The 25536-nt window shown below is 50.9% G+C and overlaps 1 protein-coding gene across 2 annotated transcripts in view; it reads left to right on the forward strand.

The window, feature by feature from the left end:
- Pou2f2 (POU class 2 homeobox 2) overlaps positions 1 to 25536 on the forward strand; it is a 106929-nt gene that overhangs the window by 31998 nt on the left and 49395 nt on the right. The window contains exons 1-6 of one of the 2 annotated variants that reach the window (XM_045134478.1): positions 1838 to 1856; positions 14541 to 14606; positions 14691 to 14725; positions 14868 to 14924; positions 24680 to 24796; positions 25024 to 25302. In XM_045134478.1, the coding sequence (XP_044990413.1) occupies positions 1844 to 1856; positions 14541 to 14606; positions 14691 to 14725; positions 14868 to 14924; positions 24680 to 24796; positions 25024 to 25302 (567 nt within the window). In that variant the 5' untranslated portion in view covers positions 1838 to 1843. Of the gene's footprint in view, positions 1 to 1837; positions 1857 to 14540; positions 14607 to 14690; positions 14726 to 14867; positions 14925 to 24613; positions 24797 to 25023; positions 25303 to 25536 lie in introns of those variants that run through there. The other variant, XM_045134477.1, reaches the window with a different exon arrangement.

A 25536-nucleotide genomic window follows, 5' to 3' on the forward strand; every position in this document is an offset into this window, starting at 1 on the left:
AAAAACCAAAAGAGCAAAAAAGAAAGAAAAATGCGTATTGTGTATTTCTGTGAAGTGCTGAGGTGTGTGTGTAGGGGGCTTGGATCCAGGCATGTGTGTGAACATATAGTTTGGGGTGCAGCATGTCCGATATGTATCGTGCCTGTGTATGCATTAGTGTGAAATGCTGGGGTGTCTATGTGTGTGTGTGTGTGTTTGGGGGGGTGGGGTGGAATCCAGGCATCTGTGCATGAATGTGTGCTTTGGGGTGCGGTGGCGTGGTGGTGGTGGGGGGAGGCGCGGGATAGGAGGGCTGTTTGGAGGCTCAGACCTCGGGCGCCGAGGGGAGAAAGCAGGCGGAAGGCTGGGGCGCGCCTTTGTCTGCGCCGACGTGCGCCGGGAGCCCCGCGCCTTTGTGTGACCCTCGCAGGTGCGCGGGGCGGGCGGGGCTCCGGCGCGGCCCCCTCCCCCTGCCCTCCCCCTCCTCTCCCCACCCCCCGCCCCCCCTCGCGCGCGGGCTGGACGCTGCCGCCCTCTGGCGGGCGCCGAGGGGAACGCGGGGCTGAGCGCGGCCCTGCGCGATGCTGACAGCCCCGGCTGCCGCTGCCAGTGGTGGCCCGGGATGCCTTAATTGTTTGTTTGACTTTCAAATGCCTCTTGGGGTGTGGGGACGGGGGGCTGGAGGGGGTTAAAGACACTTGCTTACAAAGCCTGACGGCCTGGGTTCTCTCCAGCGCCCACATCAAGTCAGATGCACCAGGTGGCACACGCGTCTGCAGTTTGCAGTGACCAGAGGCCCTGGGGCACCCATTCTCCCTCTCTCTCTCTCTCTCTCTCTCCTCTCTGCTTGCAAATAAGTAAAACTATTACATTATCTGATTTATTTATTTGAGAAAGAGAGAGAGAACAGAAATAGGCAGGTAGAAAGAGAGAATGGGCAAGCCAGGACCTTCAGCCGCTGAAAACGAACTCCAGATGCAGGTGCCCCCCTTGTGCATCTGGCTTATGTGGGTCATGGGGAGTCGAACCTGGGTCCTTTGGCTTTGCAAGCAAGCGCTTTAACCACTTAGCTATCTCTCCAGGCCAAGTAAAACTATTTTTTTTTTAAATGCCTCTTGGGGCTGGTGAGACGGCTCACCAGTTAAGGGCTCTTGCTTGCAAATCCTGACAGCCTGGGTTCTATTCCGCAGTACCCACATGAAGCCAGCTGCACAAAGTGGCGCATGTGTCTGGAGTTTGTTTGCAGTGGCAGGAGGTCCTGGTGCCCCACCCTCCCCCACCATGTATAAATAAAATATACTTAAAAACAAAACAAGGGGCAGGAGAGATGTCTTAGCGGTTAAGGCACTTGCCTGCAAAGTCAAAGGACCCAGGTTCGATTCCCCACGTAAGACAGATGCACAAGGTGACACATGCATCCAGAGTTCGTTGGCAGCGGCTGGAGTCCCTGGCATGCCCATTCTCTCTCTCTCTCTCTCTCTCTCAGCCTCTTTCTCAAATGACTTGTAACTATATATGGGCTCAACTTCTCTCATACCCCCAAGCCTATTCCATAGGAGTCCTCCCCACGCTGGACTGCGGGACAGCTGGGGTGACCACTGGAGCCCACTGCTGCCCAAGCGAGCCTCCTGGAAGTCCACCTCGCCCCCAGACACACACGATTCGGGGGCCGACCGGACCTCTGGGGCAGGTCTGTGGGCTGGGGTATTTTCCCTTCTGAAGGGGGCGGACCCGGCCCTGTGGTTTCCTCCCCGGGCTGACTTCCTGCAGGGAGGGCTGGCCCCCAGAGAGGGCGGGGAGATGACACAGTGGTTCCCCAGCCTTGCTGGCTGGCCGGCGGGCAGGCAGCATGGTTAATCCCAGCATGGGGGCTCCAGGTAAGCGGCCAGTGCCTGCGCACTGGTGGGGAGGACAGCCCCCTCTTTCTGGGGTGTCCTGATGGTCTCCTCTGCCGGCCCTCCCTGCTCCCTTGTCCTGCTGCTCCTGGCTTCAGTGACCGGCGCCCCCACCCCCGTCTCCCCATACTGGGTTCTCTTCTTCGTGGCCCCTGTTTTGCACCCGGCACTGGGAGCTTGGACCAGTCCCTCCCCTGAGGGGTCTGGGGGAGGGAGCGGGGGGGGGGGGGGGGGAGGCAGCAGGACTTCCCACGGGGAATCGGAGGGGGTGCGTGACGTGGGTGGGGCTGCAAGGAAGTGGAAAGGCCAGCTTGTCGAACTTGAGCTCTCTCTTGAGTTTGCGTGCGCGCGTGCATCCGTGCGCAGGTGCCCCCGTGCGTTGCGTGTAAGCCGGCGCTGGCGATATCGCTGTGTGTGTGACATCCCCAGGATCGCCTTGGCAACGGTCTCTCCGCTCACACTCTGCTGGCGTCCGCGGTCACTTCCTCCGGGAAGGCTTCCTTGTTGTCCCCACGTAACGTGGCGTGGATCCCGTCCTTACGTGTCCTGAATTCCCACTTGCCTGTCTGTCCCATCGGACAGACGTCTGCCCCCTGAGTGGACGCTGCGTCGGCGCTGGTCAGCTGGCTGCGTGGAGGGTTTGCAGTTGTCCACGGCAGCCGCTTTCAAGTACAGGGGAGGTGATAGGAACCTGCTGGAGACATTGCTCCGCTCTGCTGCTGAGGCATTTGCCTGCAAGGTCTAGTACCGCTCAGCAGTTAAAGGCTCTTGCTTGCAAAACCTGACAGCCTGGGTTCTATTCCCCAGTACCCAAATAAAGCCAGACGCACAAAGTGGCACATGCATCTGGAGTTCATTTGCAGCTGGAGGTCCTGGCACATCCATTCCTATTTGTGTGTATTTTATAAAGGTGCTTGCTTGAATATGGTTAACACAGCCTGGGAAATAACAGACACTTGGTTCTTCATGACTGATTTGTTAGTAGCTACTGCTAGGCATATACGATGTTCCTGGGCGGGGTGGCGGGTGGTGTCTGTGGGCCAGTGCTGGCTTGGTGCACCCCGTGTGTACATCGGTGTGCGGGGACATCCCTGGCAGCCCTTCTCCAACCTGTATTTGTGGGTTCAGCAGTTCTGTGCTTGGGGCTGGTGTTGAACATACAACTTGAGAAGGCTTCAAGTCTTCTCTTCTGGAGCCCCAAGTTCAGTGGACAGGATGGAAGCTGTCCCCAAAGACCCTGCTTCCAGAAGGCTGGGGTGAGGAGGTCCAGGGATAGGTGGAGCCCAGAAGACCCGCTCAGTTAGTGTAGTGGCAGGGAGGGCTTCCCGGAGGAGGCATGTCTGAGCCGGGGTGTGAGGGATGGGTTAAGATCACGCGCAGGTCGGCACTCAGTCGTTGACTGAGGCGACTGTGCGTGTGTCTCTGTGTAGTGTACAGACAGACAGACAGACATGAGACCCAGGGTGTCCACATGCATGTAGTGTCTATTCATCACTTGCTGACTTGTCCCTCTCAGAGGTCAAGAGGGATTTTGTAGGTGCTTGGCAGAAGTTTTTACTGGGGATTTCTTGGAAAAAAAAAAAAACAACAACCAAAAAACAAAACTCTGTAACAGAGGAGAACTGGCACGGGTTTTCACTATGGACCATTGACACAAATCAATACATTGTGTAGACATGGATCGATACATTGTGAGGACGTGAATTAATACATTGTAAACACGAGAATTAATACATTGTGGCCTTGGGTGGATCACTCGCCCTGCATGGTCTCAGGCTCTGCGTCTGTGAGCTGTCTTGGAGGTCTGCCTAGGTTTCTCCGAGGATGAGCTGCCTCTGTGTGTGTCTGAGTATGGGAACATGGGAAGGCAGGTGTGTGTACACCCACTGGGGTATTTAAAAAAAAACATTTAAAAAATATTTATTTATTTATTTGCAAGGAGAGAGAGAATATGAATGGGTGCACCAGGACCACTTGCCACTGCAAATGAACTCCAGGTGCATGCACCACTTTGTGCATCTGGCATTACGTGGGTACTGGGGAATTGGACCTGGGTCATCAGGCTTTGCAGGCAGGTGCTTTAACTGCTGAACCATCTCTTCAAATTGATTTTTCTTTAAAAAAAAAGTATTTTATTTATTGGAAAGAGGGAGAGAAAGAGAGAGGGCCTCTAGCCACTGCAAACAAACTTCAGATGTATGTGCCACCTTGCACATCTGGCTTACGTGGGTACTAGGGAATCAAACCTGGTCGTTAGGCTTTACAGGCAAGCGCCTTAGCCTCTGAGCCATCCCTCCAGCCCCTCTTTTAGTTAAAACATATTTGTTTATTTATTATTTGCAAGCAAAGAGAGGTAGAGAGGAGAGACAGAGAGAGGTTGTGCTAATGTGCTTTTTGTTTGCCCGTTTGTGTTTTGTTTTTTCTTTTTCTTTTTCTTTTTTTTTTTTTGTGATAGGGTCTTACTCTAGCCCAGGCTGACCTGTAGTCTCAGGGCGGCCTCGAACTCACGGTGATCCTCCTACTTCTGCCTCCCAAGTGCTGGGATTGAAGGCGTGCGCCACCACGCCCGGCCCCTGAGAATGTGTTTTTTGTTTGTTTGTTTGTTTGTTTTCCATACTAGTCTGTGACATCACGTCAGGTATTTTGGGGGCAGGGTGGAGGTTTGAATGTCAGGTGGCAGTAGATGGAGGCTTTCTTTGGACAGCATCGGCTCTAGTCCTCCAGGGGCCCTTTCATTCGTTCAGTCATTCCAAGCACAGTCTGCGGCTCTGCGGGGACAACTCCGCACACACCCGTCCCTTCCTCGGATGTGCGCTTAAGTGGTCGCGAGTCCTCGCCTGGCTGTGGTGTGGGCTCTGTGGGGGCAGTTCTTGTGTGTTGCGGGGCACAACTGGGCCACGTTTCTTGTTGTGTCGGCCGCCTGCACCTTCTCCCTCCTGACAGCTCAGAAGTACCACCTACTCCTGGGGAAGCCAGGGGCTGGGCCCCCGCCCCCCCCCCCCCCGCAGAGGTTCCCAGCAGTACCCCAAGCCTGCCCACAGGGGCAGCCAGACCGTAGCCTTGCTGGAGGCAGAGGACCCAGGGGACAGGCCGAGTGGGGGGTCAGGAAGGGTGAGGGGCAGTCCTCGAGCCTTCTATATTTAGATCGTTTTCGGTAAGTGGTAACGAGAAGCTGGCTTAAGTCTGCTAAAACTAGCTGGGGGAATCGCAGAGCAGAAGTGAAAGTCGGGGAGGGAGGGGGACCCAGAGTCCCAAGCCTGGAGCACTTGAGGCCAGCGGAGGAGACGAACCCAGGCTCTGGGCAGTCCTGGGTCGGTCTGACCTGAAGATGGTTGTACTCAAACACCACCCCCCGCCCCCTCCCCGCGCAGCTCCGTGGAGCCAGGTAGGGCCAGTAACTCCTGAAAGGTTACATCACATCACCTGGAATGAGGGGAAGGGTGGCCAGAAGTAAGCGCCCCCACCTACTTTTCTGTGTGGATGAGGGTCCCGGCAGTGCTAGGGTTGTTGATGCAAATTGTAATCATGGGGTGCAGGGTAGGGGGCGGCTGGAGAGATGGCTTAGCGGTTAAGGCGCTTGCCTGCGAAGCCTAAGGACCCAGGTTCAATTCTCCAGGTGCCACCTAAGCCAGATGCACATGGTGGTTCATGTGTCTGGAGTTCATTTGCAGTGGCTGGAGTCCCTGGTGTGCCCAATTTTTTTTTTCTCTCTCTCCCTCCCTCCTTTCCTCTGTCTCTAATGCATAAATAAATATCAGGGAAAAAAAAAATCATCTGAGGGACTTTTAAAACTGTGTGCCAGGGATTTGGGGTGGGGGCTCAGTGGTGGAGTGCTTACACAGCATACACAAGGCCCTGGGTACCAACCTCAGCACCACACCTTCACAGCGGGGGGCGGGGGCACAACACACAACCGGGATGCCCAGGTCACCTGCTGTGCCATTGAGACCCACTGTCTGGGTGGAAATAGAGTCAACGCCGAGGCAAAGCCTTTAGTGTCCAGTGCCCTCAGAGTCCCTGTCAAGGGCATCTTTTGGCTTTCAGTAAAAATAGAGCTCTGGGCTTGAGAGATGGCTTAGCCGTTAAGGCGCTTACCTGCAAAGCCAAAGGACCCTGGTTCGATTCCCCAGGACCCACATAAGCCAGATGCAGGAAGTGGCGCATATTCCTCTCCCAAAAGTAAATGAGTTGCTGGGCGTGGTGGCTCACGCCTTTAATCCCAGCACTCGGGAGGCAGAGGTAGGAGGATCGCTGTGAGTTCGAGGCCACCCTGAGGCTACAATAGTGAATTCCAGGTCAGCCTGGGCTAGAGTGAGACCTCTACCTCAAAAAAGCAAAATAAATAAATAAATAAATAAACAAACATTAAAAAAATGAGTAACACACAAAATAGAGGCCTAGCTTGGTGGTGCAGGCCTTTAGTCCCAGCATTCAGTGGAGGATGGGAAGGTAAGGAAGTAGGAACATTGTGAGTTCAATGCCAGAGTGACTTCCAGATCAGCTGGGCTCCAGTGAGACACGGCCTCAAAGCAAAGCAAAACAAAACAAAACAAAACAGAATACCCCACAAAACAGGCTGGGCCTAATGGTGCAAGCTTGAAATCCCAGCTACTCAGGAGCTGAGGCAGGAGGAGAGAAAGTTTCAGGCTAATCTAGGCAATTTAAGGAGATTCTGTCTCAAAATACAAAGTAAAAAAAAAAAAAAAAGAAGCCAGGTGTGGTGGCGCACACCTTTAATCCCAGCACTCGGGAGGCAGAGGTAGGAGGATCGCCGTGAGTTCGAGGCCACCCTGAGACTACATAGTGAATTCTAGGTCAGCTTGGGCTAAACTGAAACCCTACCTTGAAAAACAAACAAACAAACAAAAAAGCCAGTGTGGTGGCATAGGCAGGTAGGATATTACTAAAGAGGTAGAGGCAGGAGGAACAGGAGTTTGAGGCCAGCCTAGGCTACACATTTTGGGCGGGGCGTGGTGGCGCACGCCTTTAAGCCCAGCACTCAGGAGGCAGAGGTAGGAGGATCACCATGAGTTCGAGGCCACCCTGAAAGTACATAGTGAATTCCAGGTCAGCCTGGGCTAGAGTGAGACCCTACCTCGAAAACAAACAAACAAAAAAGGTCTAGGGATGTGGCTCAGTGCTAAAGTTTCTGTCGTGTAGAATGGGGACCTGAGTTCTCCAAATTAATATAATAAATATTTTGTTTATTTACTTATTTATTTATTTAACAGAGAGAAAGAGGCAGAGAGTGAAAGAGAATGGGTGTCATAGGACCTAGGGAATCTAACCTGGGTCCTTTGGCTTTGCAGGCCTTAACCACTAACCCATCCCTCCAACCCAAAAATAAATAACAACAACAAAAATAGCCAGATGTTGTGACACACGCCTTTAATCCCAGCAGTCAGATGGCAGACATAGGAAGATCCCTGAGAATTCGAGGCCAGCCTGAGACTACATAGTGAATTCCAGGTCGGCCTGGGCTAGAGTGAAACCCTACCTCGAAAAACAAAAACAAAACAAACAAAAAACCAGAATACTAGTTTGAGGGATTTGTTTGTTTTGTAGTCTCAGGGTGGCCTCGAACTCATGGTGATCCTCCTACCTCTGCCTCGAGTGCTGGGATTAAAGGTGTGGGCCACCACGCCCGGATAGTGTTCTATTTTTGTGAGGTAGTGTCTCACTGTAGCCCAGGCTAACCTGGAATTCACTGTGTAGTCTCAGGGTGGCCTACAACTCTAAAACTCACAGCGATCCTCCTACCTCTGCCTCCCGAGTGCTGGGGTTAAAGGCGTGCACCACCTCGGCTGGCTCAAACAACTTTCTGTCTCCAGCCGCCGTTCCTGTAGAGAGATGCCATCCTTAAAGGCTGAAGGTACAGTTGCTTTGGGTACTGAGTCGAGGTTGGAAGTATTGGATAGTAGCAGGTGGGCCTCTGCTTGCGTCGGTTCTGGTCAGCCGAGGACCCTTTGATCCATTTGTTCATTCCAAAGATAGTTGGAGGCCTTTTGACAGTCCATCAAGGAGCCTGCCGCAGGGTTGGAGGGATGTCTTAGTGGTTAAGGCATTTGCCTACAAAGCCAAAGGACCCTGGTTTGATTCCCCAGGGCCCACGTAAGCATGTGGTGGCACATGTGTCTGGAATTCATTTGCCCATTCTCTCTCACACACAAATAAATAAAAATAATTTTTTTTTTTTTAAAAAAGAAGGCTTTATGGACCAGGTGGCTGAAACGATATTCATGGATTTTTCTTGCAATTCTGGAGGCTTGAAATCCAAAGTCAAGGTTCTTCAGCAGGGCTGGGTTAGTCCAAGGCCTCTGTCCAAGGCTTGCAGATAAAAACAGTCCTAGTGGCTTCACAGGGTCTTGCCTCACCACATATCTGTGTTGGAATTTCTTCTTCCTCCTCCTCCTCTTTGTTTTGGCATTTTTTTTTTTTCCCTGAGGGAAGCCCAACAGACTGGCCTTTTATTATTATTATTATTATTTATTTGAGAGCAACATACAGACAAAGAGAGAGAATGGGTGCGCCAGGGCCTCCAGCCACTGCAAACGAGCTCCAGATGCGTGCGCCACCTTGTGCATCCGGTTTATGGGGGTCCTGGGGAATGGAGCCTTGAACTGGGGTCCTTAGGCTTCACAGGCAAGTGCTTAACCGCTAAGCCATCTCTCCAGACCCCCTGTCCTTTTTTTATTTTTTGAGACAGAGAGAGAAGGAGAGGGAATTGGGCCTCCAGGCTCTGTAATCACACTCCACCTTGTGCGCATGTGTGATCTTGCATCACCTGTGCGTCTGGCTAACTTGGGACCTGGAGAGTCGACCGTGGGTCCTTAGGCTTGCAAGCGCCTTAACTGCTAAGCCATCTCTCCAGCCGTTTGACACTTTTTCACTTTATTTTACTTGTGGGAGAGAAAGAAGCAGATAAGAGAGAGCATGGGCTCTCCAGGTCCTCTAGCCAGTGCAAATGAACTCCAGATGCATTCCACGCCTGTATCTGGCTTTAACTTGGATACTGGGGAATCAAATCTGGGTCCTTAGGCTTTGCAGGCAAGCGCCTTAACTGCCGAGCCATCTCTCCAGCCCTTTTGACACTTTTTTTTTTTTTTTCCTTTGGTTGTTCAAGGTAGGGTTTCACTCTAGCTCAGGCTGACATGGAATTCACTATGTAGTCTCAGGGTGGCCTCAAACTCATAGCAATCCTCCTACCTCTGCCTTCTGAGTGCTACCTTTCAGCACTTATTTAAAAAGTTATTTATTTATTTGAGAGCAACAGACAGAGAGAGAAAGAGGGAGAGAGAAAGAGAGAATGGGCACGCCAGGGACTCCAACCACTGCAGATGAACTCCAGACGCGTGCGCCCCCTTGTGCATCTGGCTAACGTGGGCCCCGGGGAATTGAGCCTCGAACCAGGGTCCTTAGGCTTCACAGGCAAGCGCTTAACCGCTAAGCCATCTCTCCAGCCCTTCGGCACTTTTTAAAGAGGTAAACTGTTGTTTATTTATTGGCATATTTGTGTGTGTGTGTTTGCGCATGAGCACACGCTAGTTTCTGGCCACTGCAAAAGAACTCCAGCCCCATTATGCCGCTTTGAGTCTGGCTTTGTGTAGGTGCTGGGAAACTGAAGTCCAGTCAGCAGGCCTTGTAAGAAAACGCTTTTAACTGCAGAGCCAGCTTCCCAGCCCTGGGACCTTTTTTTTTTTTTTTCTGTTGTTTTGTTTTTTCGAGGCAGGGTCTTCTTGCTCTAGCCCAGGCTGACACTTTCTCAGTGGCCTTAAACTCATAGCAACCCTCCTACCTCTGCCTCCTGAGAGCTGGGATCAAAGGCATGTGCCACCACGGCTGTTACTTTTATTTTTTTTTAAATTTTTTTCTCAATTTTTATTAATATTTTCCATGATTATAAAAAATATCCCATGGTAATACCCCCCCCTTTTCCCTTTGAAATTCCATTCTCCATCATATCCCCTCCCCATCTCAGTCAGTCTCTCTTTTATTTTGAGGTCATGGTTACTTGTTTTTTTGTTGTTGTTTCGAGGTAGGGTCTCACTCTAGCCCAGGCTGACCTGGAATTCACTATGGAGTCTCAGGGTGGCCTCGAACTCACAGTAATCCTCCTACCTCTGCCTCTCAAGTGCTGGGATTAAAGGCGTGCGCCACCACGCCCGGCTTACTTGTTTTTTTTGTTTTGTTTTGTTTTTTTGAGAGATAATTTCACTCTAGCCCAGGCTGAACCAGGGTGGCCTCAAACTCACAGTGATCCTCCTTCCTCAGCCTCCAAAGTGCTAGGATTATACACCTTCCACAACCCCCAGATAAAGGTATTTTAAAAACAGTTTCAACTGGGCGTGGTGGCACACATCTTTTATTCTAGCCCTCGGGAGGCAGGGGTAGGAGGATTGCCATGAATTCAAGGCCAGCCTGGTCTAGGAAAAAAAAAAAATTGTTTTCATTTATTTATTTATTTGAGAGATGAAATGAGATGGATGGGGGAGGAGAGAGAGGGAGGGAGAGAGTGCATGGACACGCCAGGGCCTCCTACTGCTGCAAACAAACTCCAGACACACCAGCCTCATCAGGCTTTTACGTGGGTACTGGGGAATTGAGCCTGGGCATGTTAGGCTTTGCAAGCAAGTGCCTTTAACCACTGTGTTATCTCCCCAGGCCAAGACACTTGTTTGAAGGGTGTTCTCTCCAAATATAGTTAACGTTCAGATGTACTGGAGATTAGAATGGAGCGTATGAATTTGGGGGGGGTGGCAAACTCAACCCCCTCATCTGTGTTCAGAAGAGGCATTGACCAGCTAGATGGGGAAAGAGAAGGGTGTCACAGAACCTGCCAGGAGTAGCCCCGCAGTTGGGTAGCACCCCCCAGGCCGGGGTAGGTGTTCCGTGTGTCAAAGAACAGAGTGCTTAAGAGGGAAGAGAGGAGGAGCAGAAGATGGCCGACAAACTCCCTAAAGACTGGACGCAGTGTTTTTTTATTTTTTGTGGTTTTTAGAGGTAGGGTCTCACTGTAGCCCAGGCTGACCTGAAACTCACTATGTCGTCTCAGGGTGGCCTCGAACTCACAGCGATCCTCCTACCTCTGCCTCCAGAGTGCTGGGACTAAAGGCGTGCGTCACCATGCCCCCAGGGACAAAATGTTTCCTGAGTAGTGGGGAGCCACGGAAGGCCAGGGGTGTGTGTGGGGGGGGATGGTGTGTGGATGGGGAGCAACCAGGTACAGCTGAGTATAATAAGGATTAACCTCAGACTGTGTGGTTACCACTGGAGAGGATCAACTGGGGAGAAGGTGTGGGCTGTCTCAGGGCTACAAGGGGTGGATTTATGGTTCAGGAATTGGTTGGAGAAGGGCCAGCTCCTAGGATCTGTCATCGCCTGGCACTTTTTCTGTTTGTTTATTTTATTTTTCGAGGTAGGGTCTCACTCTGGCCCAGGCTGACCTGGAATTCACTATGTAGTCTCAGGGAGGCCTCAAACTCACTGAGATCCTCCTACCTCTGCCTCCCAAGTGCTGGGATTAAAGGCGTGTGCCACACATGGCTCACCTGGCACTTTTGACACCTTCTGGCATCTCTCTTCAGGGCAGCCAGCCATTCAGTGTCTAAAGTGTAGGGACTGAGCTCTGGGAGGGTCCTTAGCAACTGCTTCCCACCCCTCCAGCCTTTGCCCTAGTAAGATCTTGTGCTGCATTGTTTTTATTTTTTACTTAATTTGTTTTTCCAGGTAGGGTCTCGCTCTAGCCCAGGCTGCCCTGGAATTCACTCTGTAGTCTCAGGGTGGCCTTGAACTCACTTACATTGGTTCTCCTACCTCAGCCCGCCTAGTGCTGGGTTAAAGGTGTGTGCCACCACGCTGGGCTGAGTTGTTCTTAGCTTTTATTACTATTTATTTGCAAGCAGAAAGAGAGGTAGCAGAGAAGAGAGATGGAGAGAAGGTGTGCACCAGGGCTTCTAGCCACTGCAAACAAGCTCCAGATGCACATGCATCTGCCTTTATGTGGGTACTGGGGATTCCAACCCAGGTCATTAGGTTTTGCAGGCAAGCTCCTTAACCGCTGCGCCATTTCTCCAGTCCAGTGTTGCTTATTTATTTTATTTATTTATTTTTTAAAAGGCAAGGCCTTACTCTAGCCCAGATTGACCTGGAACTCACTCTGTAGCTCCAGACTGGCCTTGAACTCACAGCAATCTCCAGCCCACTTAAATATTTCATTTATTTATTTATTTGCAAGCAGAGAGAAATAGCAAGAGGACAGAGACAGAGAGAGACTAAGAGAGAGACGGAGAGAGAGAAAATGGGCATGCCAGGGCCTCCAGCCACAGCAAATGAACTTCAGATGCATGCGCCCCTGTGCATCTGTATTTATGTGGGTCCTGGGGAATTGAACTCAGGTAGTTAGGCTTTTAGGTTTTGCAGATAAGTGCCTTAGCCTCTGAGCTATCTCTCCAGTGCCAGCCCCTCCCCCCTTTTTTGGGGGTCTTTTGAGGTAGGGTCTCACTCTTGCTCAGCCTCCCCCCTTTTTTAAAGTGTTTTTTTTTTTTTTTTTGAGGTAAGGTCTCGCTCTAGCCAGGCTGACCTGGAATTCACTATGTAGTCTCAGGGTGGCTTTGAACTCATGGTGATCCTCCTACCTCTGCCTCCTCAGTTCTGGGATTAGTGTGCACTCAGTTTTTTGTTAAAACGTGTTGGGCTGGAGAGATAGCTCAGTACTTAAAAGGAACTTGCCTGATGGTCTTGATCAGTTCCTCAGTACCCATGTAAAGCCAGATACGCAGAGTGGCATATGCATCTGGAATTTGTTTGCAGTGGCCAGAGGCCCTGGGGTACCTATTCTGTCTCTTTTTCTGTCTTCATCTCTATCTACTTGTAAATAAATATATATTTTTTAAATTTTGGTTTCTCGAGGTAGGATCTCACTGTAGTCCAGGCTGACCTATAATTTACCATGTGGTCTCAGGGTGGCCTTGAACTCACAGCAATCCTCCTACCTCTGCCTCCCGAGTGCTGAGATTAAAGGCGTGTGTCACCACACCCGGCTGTATAAATAAAATACATTTTAAAAAATATTGTACGAACCAAGCTTGATAACGTATTCCCAGCACTTGAGTTTGATGCCAGCCTAGGCTAGAGTGATACCCAGTTTCAAAACCCGGGTGTGGTGGCGCACACCTTTAATCCTCAGGAAGCAGAAGTAGGAGGATCACCGTGAGTTCAAGGCCAGCCTGACAGTACATAGTGAATTCCAGGTCAGCCTGGGCTACAGCGAGACCCTACCTAGAAAAACAAAAACAACAAAAAAAGTGGGAGGTTGCTTTCGGAGAGGGCGCAGTGTGATAAAGTACTTGCCAGGTATCTCTGAGTACCTGAGTTGATATCCCCTGATCCCATGTAAAAACCATTCCCCTCAAATGAACGCACTGGAGTCAGAAGGTTCCTTTGATTGGCGTGTGGGGGTCATGGTTCAAGGTGAGGGTTGTGGAGTGACTTGGCGGGCTTTCCTGAGAAAGGTCTGGGAGTCAAGGTCAGATGAAGGACTCGAAGCACCCTGGGGACAAGTTGGGACTCAGGGAACTGAGAACAAGTGAGGCTGAAGACCAGATTTATGGGGGAACCAGGCCAAGGCAGAGTGGGAACTGTGTGGATGATTAGAGATGGGGTGGCTGGAAGTCTGACCCGAAGCCCCTTAGCCCAGGAGGGGGGCCAGGAGCCCAGGCTGAATCAGGGCACCACAGTTGCTCTGCTGTGTCGCCAAGTCCTTGGGAAGGGAACACCGCCCCTTGGTCCTCAGTCTCCTCTTCTGTGAAATGGGACGATATTAGCCCCAATGGCTCACGTGAACTCTATGCCCGGTTTAGCTCTGTGCTGGGTGCTGGCAAACACAAGCCTTTCCGTGGTAGGTAAGGTGTTCGCATGTGGTGAGGGCATTTCTTCCAGCCCGTTCACTGGTGCCTGCTTCTCTCGTTTACTACCTCCCTCTCCTCCCTCCTTTCCGATGCCTGGGTCTGAGGAACTACCGAGTTGGGGACGTGGCTCAGGGTACAGGCAGGATCCAGGGCTGCAGGCCCAGCAAAGTCCATGGCTCTACTGAAGGCCGGGGTCGAGCTTGGGTGGCGTTGGGGTTCGCGAGCCGCGGGTGGGGGTGCTAGGTCTGTGTACTTGCACACGGGACGGGTCGGAAAGGCCGGTGGGAGGGACGTGGGCCCGGGAAAGCGGTGGGCCTGCGGGTGGCTGAATCACACCCTGAGATCTGACAGCTCCCTCCGCTGGGGACCCTGCGACTGTATCACATCTCCCAAGCCCACAACTCAGGGTGGAAAACATGTCTCACCCCGAAACCTGATGGGGCACGACCAGAGAGAGCCTCTACCCCCGGCCTGGGGAGGAGGTCAGAGGTCTTCCCCTGGGTAACTGATATCTTGTTATGACCAGTTTTTTTTTTTTTTTCTTTTCTTCTCTCTCTCTCTCTCTCTCTTTTTGTTGTTGTTTGTTCGAGGTAGGGTCTCATTCTGTCACTCTAGCCCAGGCTGACCTGGGATTCCCAGTGGGTGGCCTCCAACTCACGGTGATCCTCCTACCTCTGCCTCCTTGTTTTTGCTGTTGTTGTTTTGGCTTTTCACTTTTGTCCTTTCTTTCTTTCTTTCTTTTCTTTTTCTCTATCCCCAGATATAAGAATGTCTAAGCCCCTGGAGGCCGAGAAGCAAGGTCTGGATTCCCCATCAGAGCACACAGGTGGGTGAGGAGGGCAGAGACACAGGAATGGGCAGGTGGGCTTGGGGAGTGAGAGCTAATAGACCCCTTTTCTTCTCTTCACAGACACTGAGAGAAATGGACCAGACACTAACCATCAGGTCAGGCGCGTGGGGGGTGTGGGGGGGGAGGCGAGAAGGAGGGAGCGAGGAGAGGGATTCTGCATAGCACCTGGTGGGGGGGAGTGTCTGAAGGTACTTAAGACACTAATTCACTGCCCTGGCCCTGGCTCTCTTTTCATAGAACCCCCAGAATAAAGCCCCCCCATTCTCTGTGTCACCAACTGGCCCCAGCACCAAGGTAAGTGCCTGTGGGAATGTCCCGGGAACAGGTGGGGTCTGGGGGGGGGGTGTGCCGCAGGTTTAGGCCTTTGGTTTATGTGCCATGGGACCAGGTTCTGCAAGAGCACCCGGCCCATTCTCACCCTCGGGTTCCTGCCCCAGGCCTGTGACTCACCCAGGCTCCTTCCCCTTCCCTAGGGGGTGGGGGTGGTCAGGGAAATCCCCCCCGGAGCCCCAGGGCAATGAACAACAGGAAGCCAAGGCCCCCACCCCCATCCCTACTTCCCTGGGCAAAGGGATCTGTGGCACACACACCCCCCCCCCGCCCCGTCCCCCAGTACACACACATACCACACACGCAGGGCACGTGGGCCCTAAGCATGTGTGTGTGTGTGTGTGTGCGCGCGCGCGCGTGTGTTGGGAATGGGGGTGGCAGAGCTGTGACAGCCGTGGGGATGCAAGAGAGGGTGGTGGAGAGAGACAGGTCCATCCGACGGTCAAGTTCAAAACCTAGCCGGTGCCCTGTGCTAGGAAGGCACCCCTGGGCAGATTCCGGGATCCAGGTCTCCACCTTCCGGTCTAGAGGGTGGGAGTGGGTGGGTATGGTGATGGGGAAGAGCAGACAGGTCCAAAGAGGGGAAAGGGGAGCAGCCAGGGTGCAGACATGGACAAACCCCTCCGGCTCTGACGAGAGGAGACTGCAGGATGGGGCGGGGCTCTCAGAAGGGCTCCCCACCCCGCCACGGCTCTGCTCGGTGACCGTGGGAAAGTCACTTCCCCTCTCGGGGGTTTCTTGGTTTCTGCTTCTCTGACATTAGTGGGGGTGAGGGGCTGGGAGGTAGTCAGAATGGATGGTCGCAGAGTGTCCCTTTAGCATCTGGTGTGCCCCAGGCTGGGAAGAGAAAGTGCGCGTGTGACCGCCGATCTCCAGGTCCTTCCACCTGCGACCCTGACTCTGTATTCCCCCCATAGCTTCAGGAAACTTTTATTTATTTATTTTTAAAGTTTTATTTATTTATTTATTTGACAGAAAGAGGCAGATAGACAGAGAGCTGGGTGTGGTGGCTCACGGCTTTAATCCCTGAACTCAGGAGGCCAAGGTAGGAGGATTGTCAGTTCGAGGCCAGCCTGAGACTACATTGTGAATTCCAGGTCAGCCTGGGCTAGAGCGAGACCCTGCCTTGATACTCACCCCCCCCCAAAAAAAATGACCAAAAAAGGAGATAGAGAGAGAAAGAGAATAGTCACGCCAGAGCCTTCAGCCACCCTGAAAACAACTCCAGACTCATGTGCCACCTTGTGCATCTGTTTTAATGTGGGTCCTTGGGAATTGAATGTGGGTGGCTTTACAGGCAAGTGCCTTAACTGCTAAGCCATCTCTCCAGCCCTACTTTTTTTTTTTTTTTTTGAGATTTTATTTTAAGTTATTTATTAGAGACAGGGAGAAGGAGTGAGAATGGGCGTGCCAGGGCCTCTAGCCACCGCAAACGAACTCCAGATGCATGCGCCACCATATGCATCTGGCTGATGCAGTTCGTGGAGAAGCGAACCTGGGTCCTCAGGCTTCATAGGCATGCACCTTAACTGCTAAACCAGCCCCTTTGTGTTCTTTTATGTTTTAAAAATATATTTTATTTATTTATTTACTTGAGAAAGAAGGAGAGAGAGAAAGGGCACGCCACCTTGTGCATCTGGCTAAGGTGGGTCCTGGAGAATCGAACTGGGATCCTTTGGTTTTGTAGGCAAATGCCTCACCCGCTAAGCCATATCTTCAGCCCCTTTCTTTTTACTATGAGGGAGAGAGAGAGAGAGAGAGAATTGGCACACCTGAGCCTTAGCGGCTGCAAACAAACTTCAGACGCATGCACCACCTTCTGTGCATGCCCAACTTATGCATATGAGTCACTGCATCTGGCTTATGTAAGGTTTTGGGGAGTGGAATCTAGGTCCTTGAGATTTGCAGGCAGATTCCCCCCCCCCCCGCTTTTCCTTTGTTTGTTTTTTCAAGGTATGGTCTCACTGTAGCCCAAACTGACCTGGAATTCACTCTGTAGTCTCAGGGTGGCCTCGAACTCACGGCGATCCTCCTACCTCTGCCTCCTGGGTGCTGGGATTAAAGGTGTGCGCCACCAGGCTCTGCTTCACTGGTCTCAGCCTCTCAACCTCTCTCCATCTCTCCATCTCTCCTAGGCCAGTATTTCCCCCCAATACTTCCATCCTCAACTTAGATGTGTCTACATACTGTGGTGGATTGTTACTTCCATAGTAATTTTGTTAAAGTGGTTCATTTAAAAAAAATATTTTATTATGGGAAATGTGAAGCAGACATAAAAACAGATGGATGAGTATAATGAAAACACACTCCCCCTCAGTCTGTTTCAATAGTTATCAACTCATGAATGGCATTTTTTTTTTTTCAACAGCTTGATCAAACGGTTTTTAAGTGGAGATTTCATGAATGGAAACCCAGAGTTAGTTACCATAGAAACAAATACGATGATTGGGTGGGGAATAAAGCTCAGTGGGTAGAGCGGTTAGCATGCAGGAAGCCCTGAGTTTGATCCCCAATACCATATAAACCAGGAGTGGTTGTGCATACCTGTAACCCCAACACTCAGGAGGCTGAGGCAGGAGGAGCATAAATTCAAGGTCATCCTCAGTTATACAGTGAGTTCAAGGCCAGCCTGAGCTACGGGATGACCATGCTTCAAATATCTCTATATGGCTGGGCGAGGTGGCGCACACCTTTAATCCCAGCACTCAGGAGGCAGAGGTAGGAGGGTCACTGTGAATTTGAGGTCAGCCTGAGACTACATAGTGAATTCCAGGTCAGCCTGGGCTAGAGTGAGAACCTACCTCAAAAATAAACAAACAGGGCTGGAGGAATGGTTTAGCGGTTAAGGCATTTGCCTGCAGAGCCAAAGGACCCTGGTTCAATTCCCCAGGACCCACGTTAGCCAGATGTACAAAGGGGCGCACGCATCTGGAGTTTGTTTGCAGTGGCTGGAGGCCCTGGCATGCCCATTCTCTCACTCTTTCTGCCTCTTTCTCTGTCAAATAAATAAATAAATAAATAAATAAATAAATAAATAAATAAAAATAAATAAAAAATTTAAAAAGATAGACAAAAAATACAATGACCCAAAAAAAAAAAAAAAAAAAGACAGAGAAAGAGGAAAAATAGCCAGGCATGGTGGCACATACCTTTAATCCCAGCACTTGAAGAAGGAAGGAAGGAAAGAAAGAAAATACAATCATTATTAAATTTTACCCAGAGCAGTCAGACCTGGTGACACACACCTTTGATCTTAGCCCCGGGGAGGCAGAGGCAGTAGAAGGGTCTCTGTGAGTTCCAGGTCAGCCTGGGCTAGAATGGGACCCAACCTCAAGAAACAAAAAAAGAAAAAAATTTACCTCGACCCGCATATGTACTGATGGTGCTGAAGGGTATATATAAATCTGGCCTCTTCTAAGCTGGCTGAAAGGGAATTTGCCTAGCAATGGAGACGTACTGACAGCATTCCAGCCAGGGATGGCATGCATCAGGAAGCTAAAACAGGGCTTTGAGTTAGAGACCAGCCTGGGCTGCAGTAGCGAGTTCCAGGCCAGCCTGGACAACTTAAGGAGATCCTGTCTCAAAACAAAACAAAGTGAGGGGCTGGAGAGATGGCTTAACACCTAAGACATTTTCCTAGGAAGCCTAAGGACCCACGTAGCCCAGATGCACAAGGTAGCATGTGTGCCTGGAGTTCATTTAAAGTGGCTAGAGGCCCTGGTGTGCCCATTCTCTCCTTCTTTCTGCCTCTTTCTCTCTTCCTCTTAAATAAATAATAAAATAAATGCAGGGCTGGAGATAAAACACTTGCCTGCAAAGCCTAAGGACCCATGTTTGACTCTCCAGATCCCACGTAAGCCAGGTGCACAAGGTGACGCAAACGCACAAGGCCGCACATGCCCACTAGGTGGCGCATGTGTCTGGCGTGCAATTACAGTGGCTGGCGGAGGCCCTGGTGTGCCAGCAAGCTCTCTCACACAAAAAAAAGGAAATAAATAAATAAAAGACTTCTTCCTATCTTACAGAGACTTTAACATAGCCAGAAAGGGCCAGGCCTGGTGGCTCACATCTTTAATCTCAACACCTGGGAGGCTGAGTTAATTGGATCATGTGAATTTGAAGCCAGCATGGGTTAGAGTGAGACCATCCCTCAAAAATAAATTAATGAATTAAAAAAAAAATTTAAGAAAAGATAAAAAGAAAGAAAGAGAACCAGGTGAGGCAGCACTCTCCTATAATCCTAGCACTTGGGAGGAGGATAAGGTAAGAGAATCACCCTGAGTTTATGGTCATCCTGGGCAACATAGTAAGACCCTATCAAAAAACACACAAGACAGATTATAAGTAGCCTCGCAGAAGCCTTTACTGCCCCTGGTAGAGCCTAGCTCTGACTTCTCTTAAAAAAAAAAAAAAATCAGGGCTGGAGAGATGGCTTAGCGGTTAAGCGCTTGCCTGTGAAGTCTAAGGATCCCGGTTCGAGGCTCAGTTCCCCAGGTCCCACGTTAGCCAGATGCACAAGGGGGCACACGCGTCTGGAGTTCGTTTGCAGAGGCTGGAAGCCCTGGCGCGCCCATTCTCTCTCTCCCTCTATCTGTCTTTCTCTCTGTGTCTGTCGCTCTCAAATAAATAAATAAATAAAAATACTTTTAAAAAAATCACTTACTGGACTGGAGAGATGGCTTAGTGATTAAGGCACTTGTCTGTGAAGCCTAAGGACGCATGTTCCACTCTCTAGGTCTCACATAAGCCAGACACACAAAGGTGAGGCAAGCGCAAGGTCGTACATGCCCACTAGGTGGCGCAAGCATCTGTAGTTTAATTTCAGTGGCTAAGGCCCTGGCATGCCAATTTTCTCTTTCTGTCTCTCTATGTCTCTTGTTCTCTCTAAACTAAAAACGTATTTTTAAAATCATTTATTTATTTATGAGAGAGAATAGGCACGCCAGAACCTCCTGCCATTGTACGTGAACTCCGGGCACATGCGCCACTTTGTGCATCTGGCTTTACGTGGGTGCTGGGGAATCAACCCCAGGCCATCAGGCTTTGCAAGCAGGTGTCTTTAACCACGGAGCCATCCCTCCAGTCCTTGTCCCTGACTTCTAACAATGTCATTTCATAAGTTATTACTGGATCCTTAAAACTTCTCACACGTGTGTCCTATAATCTGAGACACCAAGGGTCTGTCATTTCCTGTGCCTCTGTATGTCTGTCCCTCTGAATTCTAAATGTCACCCCCTCTGTCAACTTGCTATGTCACCCTCTCTATGGACCTCCTTTTATTTATTTATTATTTTGGTTATTTGAAGTAGGGTCTCACTCTAGCCCAGGCTGACCTGTAATTCACTATATAGTCTCAGGGTGGCCTTGAACTCATGGTGATCCTACCTCTGCCTCCCAAGTGCTGGGATTAAAGGCATGTGCCACCACCACGCCTGGCTATTTTATTTTATTTTTAGAGAGAGAGAGAGAGAGAGAGAGAGAGAATGAATTGGCACTCCAGGGCCTCAGCCACTGTAATTGAACTCCAGACTCTTGCGCCACCTAGTGGGCAGGTGCGACCTTGCACTTGCCTCACTTTTGTGTGCCTGGCTTTCGTGGGATCCAGAGAGTTGAACATGGGCCCTTAGGCTTCGCAGGCAAGTGCCTCAACCGCTGAGCCATCTCTCCGGCCCTCCTTTTGCAAAATGGGACACTGGGTTGAAGGATGGTCCTTAATGCCTTCTTCTCTGGCCCTGAAAGTGTGATCTGTCAAGCTCTTGTTTCTCCATGTGTCCTTAGACAGTGGACTTTTCAGCTAATGGCTCAATGCTGGTGTGTGTGTGTGTGTGTGTGTGTGTGTGTGTTTTAAGGTATCTCCATAACACAGAGAGGGGAGGGGAAGGACCTACCTTCATGGACCACTGGGAAGAAAGGCTGGAGCTGGCATCCCCTGGGCCATATCCAGCTTGTCTGAAGCTCAGGGGCAGCATGGTGCCCTGCTGTCCTGGACGATGTTTCTGTTGTTCTCTGTGACCCAGACAACCGTCCTCCACCCCTATCCACATGAGCTCTGTGCTGCCTGCTTATCTCTGTAATTGCATGTGGTTAGGTGTGTGTATTGGTTTTCTTTTCATTTATCCATGTTGTGGTTGCTATTATTATTTTTGTTTTTGGTTTTCTGAGGTAGGGTCTCACTGTAGCCCAGGCTGACCTGGAATTCACTATGGAGTCTCAGGGTGGCCTCGAACTCACAGCGATCCTCCTACCTCTGCCTCCCGAGGGCTGGGATTAAAGGCGTGTGCCACCATGCCCAGCTCCTGGCTATTTTTTAAATATTTATATTTATTTATTTATTTATTAGAGACAGAAAGAGAGGGAGAGACAATGGGTGTGCCAAGGCCACTAGCCACTGTAAATGAACTCTAGATGCATGCACCACCTTGTGCATCTGGCTTACATGAGACCTAGAGAATCAAGCCTGGATCCTTAGGCTTTGCAGGCAAATGCCTTAACTAGTAAACCATCTCTCCAGACCTACTGGCTATTTTTTTTTTTGAATTTTTTTTTATTATTGACAACTTCTGTAATTATAGATAACAAACCATGATAATTCCCTCTCCCTCTCATTTTCCCCTTCATACCTCTATTCTCCATCATATCCCCTCCCCCTGTCAATCAGTCTCTTTTATTTTGATGTCATCATCTTTTCCTCCTATTATGATGGTCTTGTGTAGGTAGTGTCAGGCACTGTGAGGTCATGGAGATCCAGGCCATTTTGTGTCTGGGGGAGCACGTTGTAAGGAGTCCTACCCTTCCTTTGGCTCTTACGTTCTTTCCACCACCTCTTCCACAATGGACCCCAAGCCTTGGAAGTATGATAGAGATATTTCAGGGCCGAGCACTCCTCTGTCACTTCTCCGCACCATGGTGCCTTCTGAGTCATCCCAAGGTCACTGCCATTTGAAGAGACGCTTCTCTAACCAAAAGTAAGAGTAGCAGTAATATATGAACATTTTGAAAAGTGCCTACTGGGCAGTTTGGTGAGTATAATATATGCATTTAGGCAGGCATCACACACACCTAGGGCTCATGAATCCCCCATCATAGGTTTTCAGTATCAGGCACGTATTCCCTCCCATGGAGCAGGCCTCTAGTCCAATTAGAGGGCGGTTGGTTTCCCTTATAACAGACGTGCCACTATTGCACCCGTTGACTCATTTGGCCTGGCTGGCCCAATTTAAGGCTTGCAGTGTCCACTGTTGATTATCTCCACTGATGATTTCTCTCTCCCATGGAGCTTCATGCAACATGGCTTCTTCCAGCTTTCTGTCGGCTGGTCTACATGGAGGAGGTTTTCAGCTCAGCTCCAACAGGGTTTCTCAGCGACCTTGCAGCCCAAGTATGTGGTCTTCAGCAATAGGGTCTTACCATCTATTCCTGGTGGGAAATCAAGGGCCCCAGCAATGGCTTGTAATGTTTTGGGGGCATCGGGGACTTCCCTGGCCAACAACTCGCTGTAAGGTATCCCATCCCTGGCACTGAAAAATTTCTAGTAACAATCTATGGCTCCTGAGTGTTTCATTGTCCAAAAAAGTAGGTTACCATATGGCTTATTCATACCCTCTTAGATTTTGATTACCCCTCCCACCCTTCCTTCACTCAATTTCTTCCACTGACCTCGCTTAGGCCTTTCTCCTCCTTGTAATCTATTCTTCTACTTACATATATACAATGCAATCCCCTTAAGTCCTCCCCTCTCCTCCTTCCCTTATAGCCCCTTCCTAGCTTACTGGCCTCTGCTACCGAGTTTTATTCCAACTTACTATTTTTTTTTATTAGTTTTCTATTCAGCAAATACAGGCAGTTTGGTACCATTATTGGGCTCATCCGTGGCCTACCCCCTCCCCATTGGCCCCTCCTTGTTGAGGTATATGGGTCAAGCATTGTGGGGCTAGCCCACAGTTATTGGTATGATAAATGTCTCTGCATATCATGACCCAACATGTGGCTCTGACATTCTTTCAGCCCCCTCTTCTGCAAAATTTCCCTGAGCCATGTTGGGCTCATTTTTGGTCTGCTTCAGTGCTGAGGTGTTGGGGGCCTCTGAGGCTCTGGCTCTCTGGTTTGGCAGGAGTTGATTTTTCTCTGTGTTGGTCTCCTTCCCCCTTGTGCTGGTATCCAGTTCATCAGGAAAACAGCACCCTTGCTTGTTTCACCAGTTTTCCTTAGTTTCAGCCGGGGCCCTTTTGAGGTATGATGGGGTGGCTCTCTCCTTAGGATCTGCATCTTTCTTTCCCTGGGATTTGCAGCTCAGCTAGGTGGTCGCCATCTTGGCCAGAAGTCCCCAACTCACCATTTCTTTGAGATAAGTTCTGTGTAGCCCAGGCTAGCCTTGAAGTCACAGTTCCCCTGTCTTAGCCTCCTGAGTGGTAGGATTACAGGTGTGAACAACCATGTCTGGTTCTAGGTGGCGATTTTGTTTTTAATATCCTAGGACTCGTGTGTGTGTGTGTGTGTGTGTGTACATGTGTGCGTGTGCGCATTTGTGCTCATGAATACACATTCAGGCATGCATGTACATGTGTGTAGGTATCTCTGCATGTGTGTGACAGGCATGTGGAAACCAAAGGACAGCCGTGGGTGTTACTCAGGTGTGATTAAACTTTTAATTTATTTATTTTTTTCCTGAGGCAGAGTCTCACTGTAACCCAGGCTGACTTGAAACTCACGCCATAGTCCCAGGCTGGTCTTGAACTCACAGCAGTCGTCCCACCTCTGCCTCTTGAGCGCAGAGATTAGAGGCGTGCGCCGCCACCTTTCCTTGAGATAGGCTCTCTCATTGGCCTGTAGATCAGCAATTAGGCTGCAGTGGCTCAGTGAGCCCGACAGCTCCCAGGGTCTGCCCGTCTCTGCTTCCCCAATGCTGAGACACCATTACTGGCTTTTTCTTTTCTTTTTTTTTTTTTTTTAATGTTTTTATTTATTTGGGAGAGAGAAAGAGAGAGAGAGAGAATGGGTACACCAGGGTCTCCAGCCACTGCAAATGAACTCCAGATGCATGCACCACCTTGTGCATCTGGCTTACATGGATCCTGGGGAATCAAACCTGGGTCCTTTGGTTTTGTAGTCAAGGCCTTAATAGCTAAGCCATCTCTCCAGACCTTCCTGGGGGTGTTTTTTTTTTTTTTTTTAAATATTTTTGTTAATTTTTTTTTTTTTTTTAACAGGGGAATTGAACTCAGGTCTCCATGCTTGCAAGCATGTACTTTACCCATTGAACAATCTTCCTGGCACCCCTGCCAAGGTCCTTCTATTCAGCAAAGTCTTACATCACAAGTACGAGCTATAGGCAGCTGTTAGTTGGTGCAAACGAGGGGTACAGGTGGGTCTCAGAACCCCCTCTTCTGCCCTCCCAGGCTCCTAGTGGCACCTGCCTCTCACCTTACAGGTGAGGAAGCTAACTTCCCAGGAGGAGAGAGATGCCCTTCCCCGGTAGCTTGTCCCGCAGGGAGTCTGGCTGACGATGGTGTGCCAGCCCCGACTGACCACCGGTCCCTGAGGCCGGAGAAGAGGCCAGAGCCCCCAAGCCATGGCCTGGCCCCTGCTCTTGCCCGCTCCTCTTGAGCCAGCTCAAGGCAGCCATGCCACACGTGTGCCCTCTCTTTGGTTCACAGGTGGGCATTCTCTCTGGCCTCCACTTAACATTCTGGGGTCCCGGACCCTGCCTCTCTCCTCCCCAGATCAAGGCCGAAGACCCCAGTGGTGACACGGCACCGGCAGCTCCCCCGGCCCCCCCGCCGGCTCAGACTCATCTGCCCCAGGCCCAGCTCATGCTGACGGGCAGCCAGCTCGCCGGGGTAAGTACTCGGAGTACAACCGGACTGGGGATTCGAACTGCTGCCTCCCATCCATTGTGGGACGATGTGACCCCCACCGAGGCCACTGGCCACCCTCTCACGCCTGCCTCTTGCCTCCCCCCCCCCGACACCTGTCTTTTGGGAACACTGGCTTGCTAACCAGCTTGGCTCAGGCGCTAACCCCTAATCTACCTTCTGTGCTCCCGGCCGCGTGGCCCGCCTCGCAGCTCACAGCTCTGATGCCCGCTCAGCAGCAGCTGTTCCTCCAGCAAGCCCAGGCCCAGCTGCTGGCCGCAGCCGTGCAGCAGTCCAGCGCAGCCGTCGCCGCCGCGGCCGCCGCCTCCTCCTCCTCCTCCTCCTCTTCCTCCTCCTCCGCCTCCTCCTCCTCCGCCTCGCAGCCCCCAGCCTCCTCTGGGGGAGGTGACCTGCCTCCACCACAGCCTGCCAGCCAGCCCCCAGGGACCCCACAGCTCACCCTGTCCCAACCCATCCAGCTCACAGCACAGGTAAGGATGACCCACCCTCTGTGGGGGAAAAAACAAAAAAACAAAACAACAACAACAAAAAAACCAACATAAAGCAGCGAAGGGTGCCCAGCAGAAGGGTGCTGACAATAATGCACGTGGACCCTTTTGACTTTGTGCCATCCCATCCTAGAGATGGGTATAAAGCAAGGCTCATGCCAGGCGTGGAGCGGCACGCCTTTAATCCAGCACTCGGGAGGCAGAGGTAGGAGGATC

The sequence above is a fragment of the Jaculus jaculus genome, chromosome 14 (assembly GCF_020740685.1).
Source record: "Jaculus jaculus isolate mJacJac1 chromosome 14, mJacJac1.mat.Y.cur, whole genome shotgun sequence".
NCBI classification, from domain to species: Eukaryota; Metazoa; Chordata; class Mammalia; order Rodentia; family Dipodidae; genus Jaculus; species Jaculus jaculus.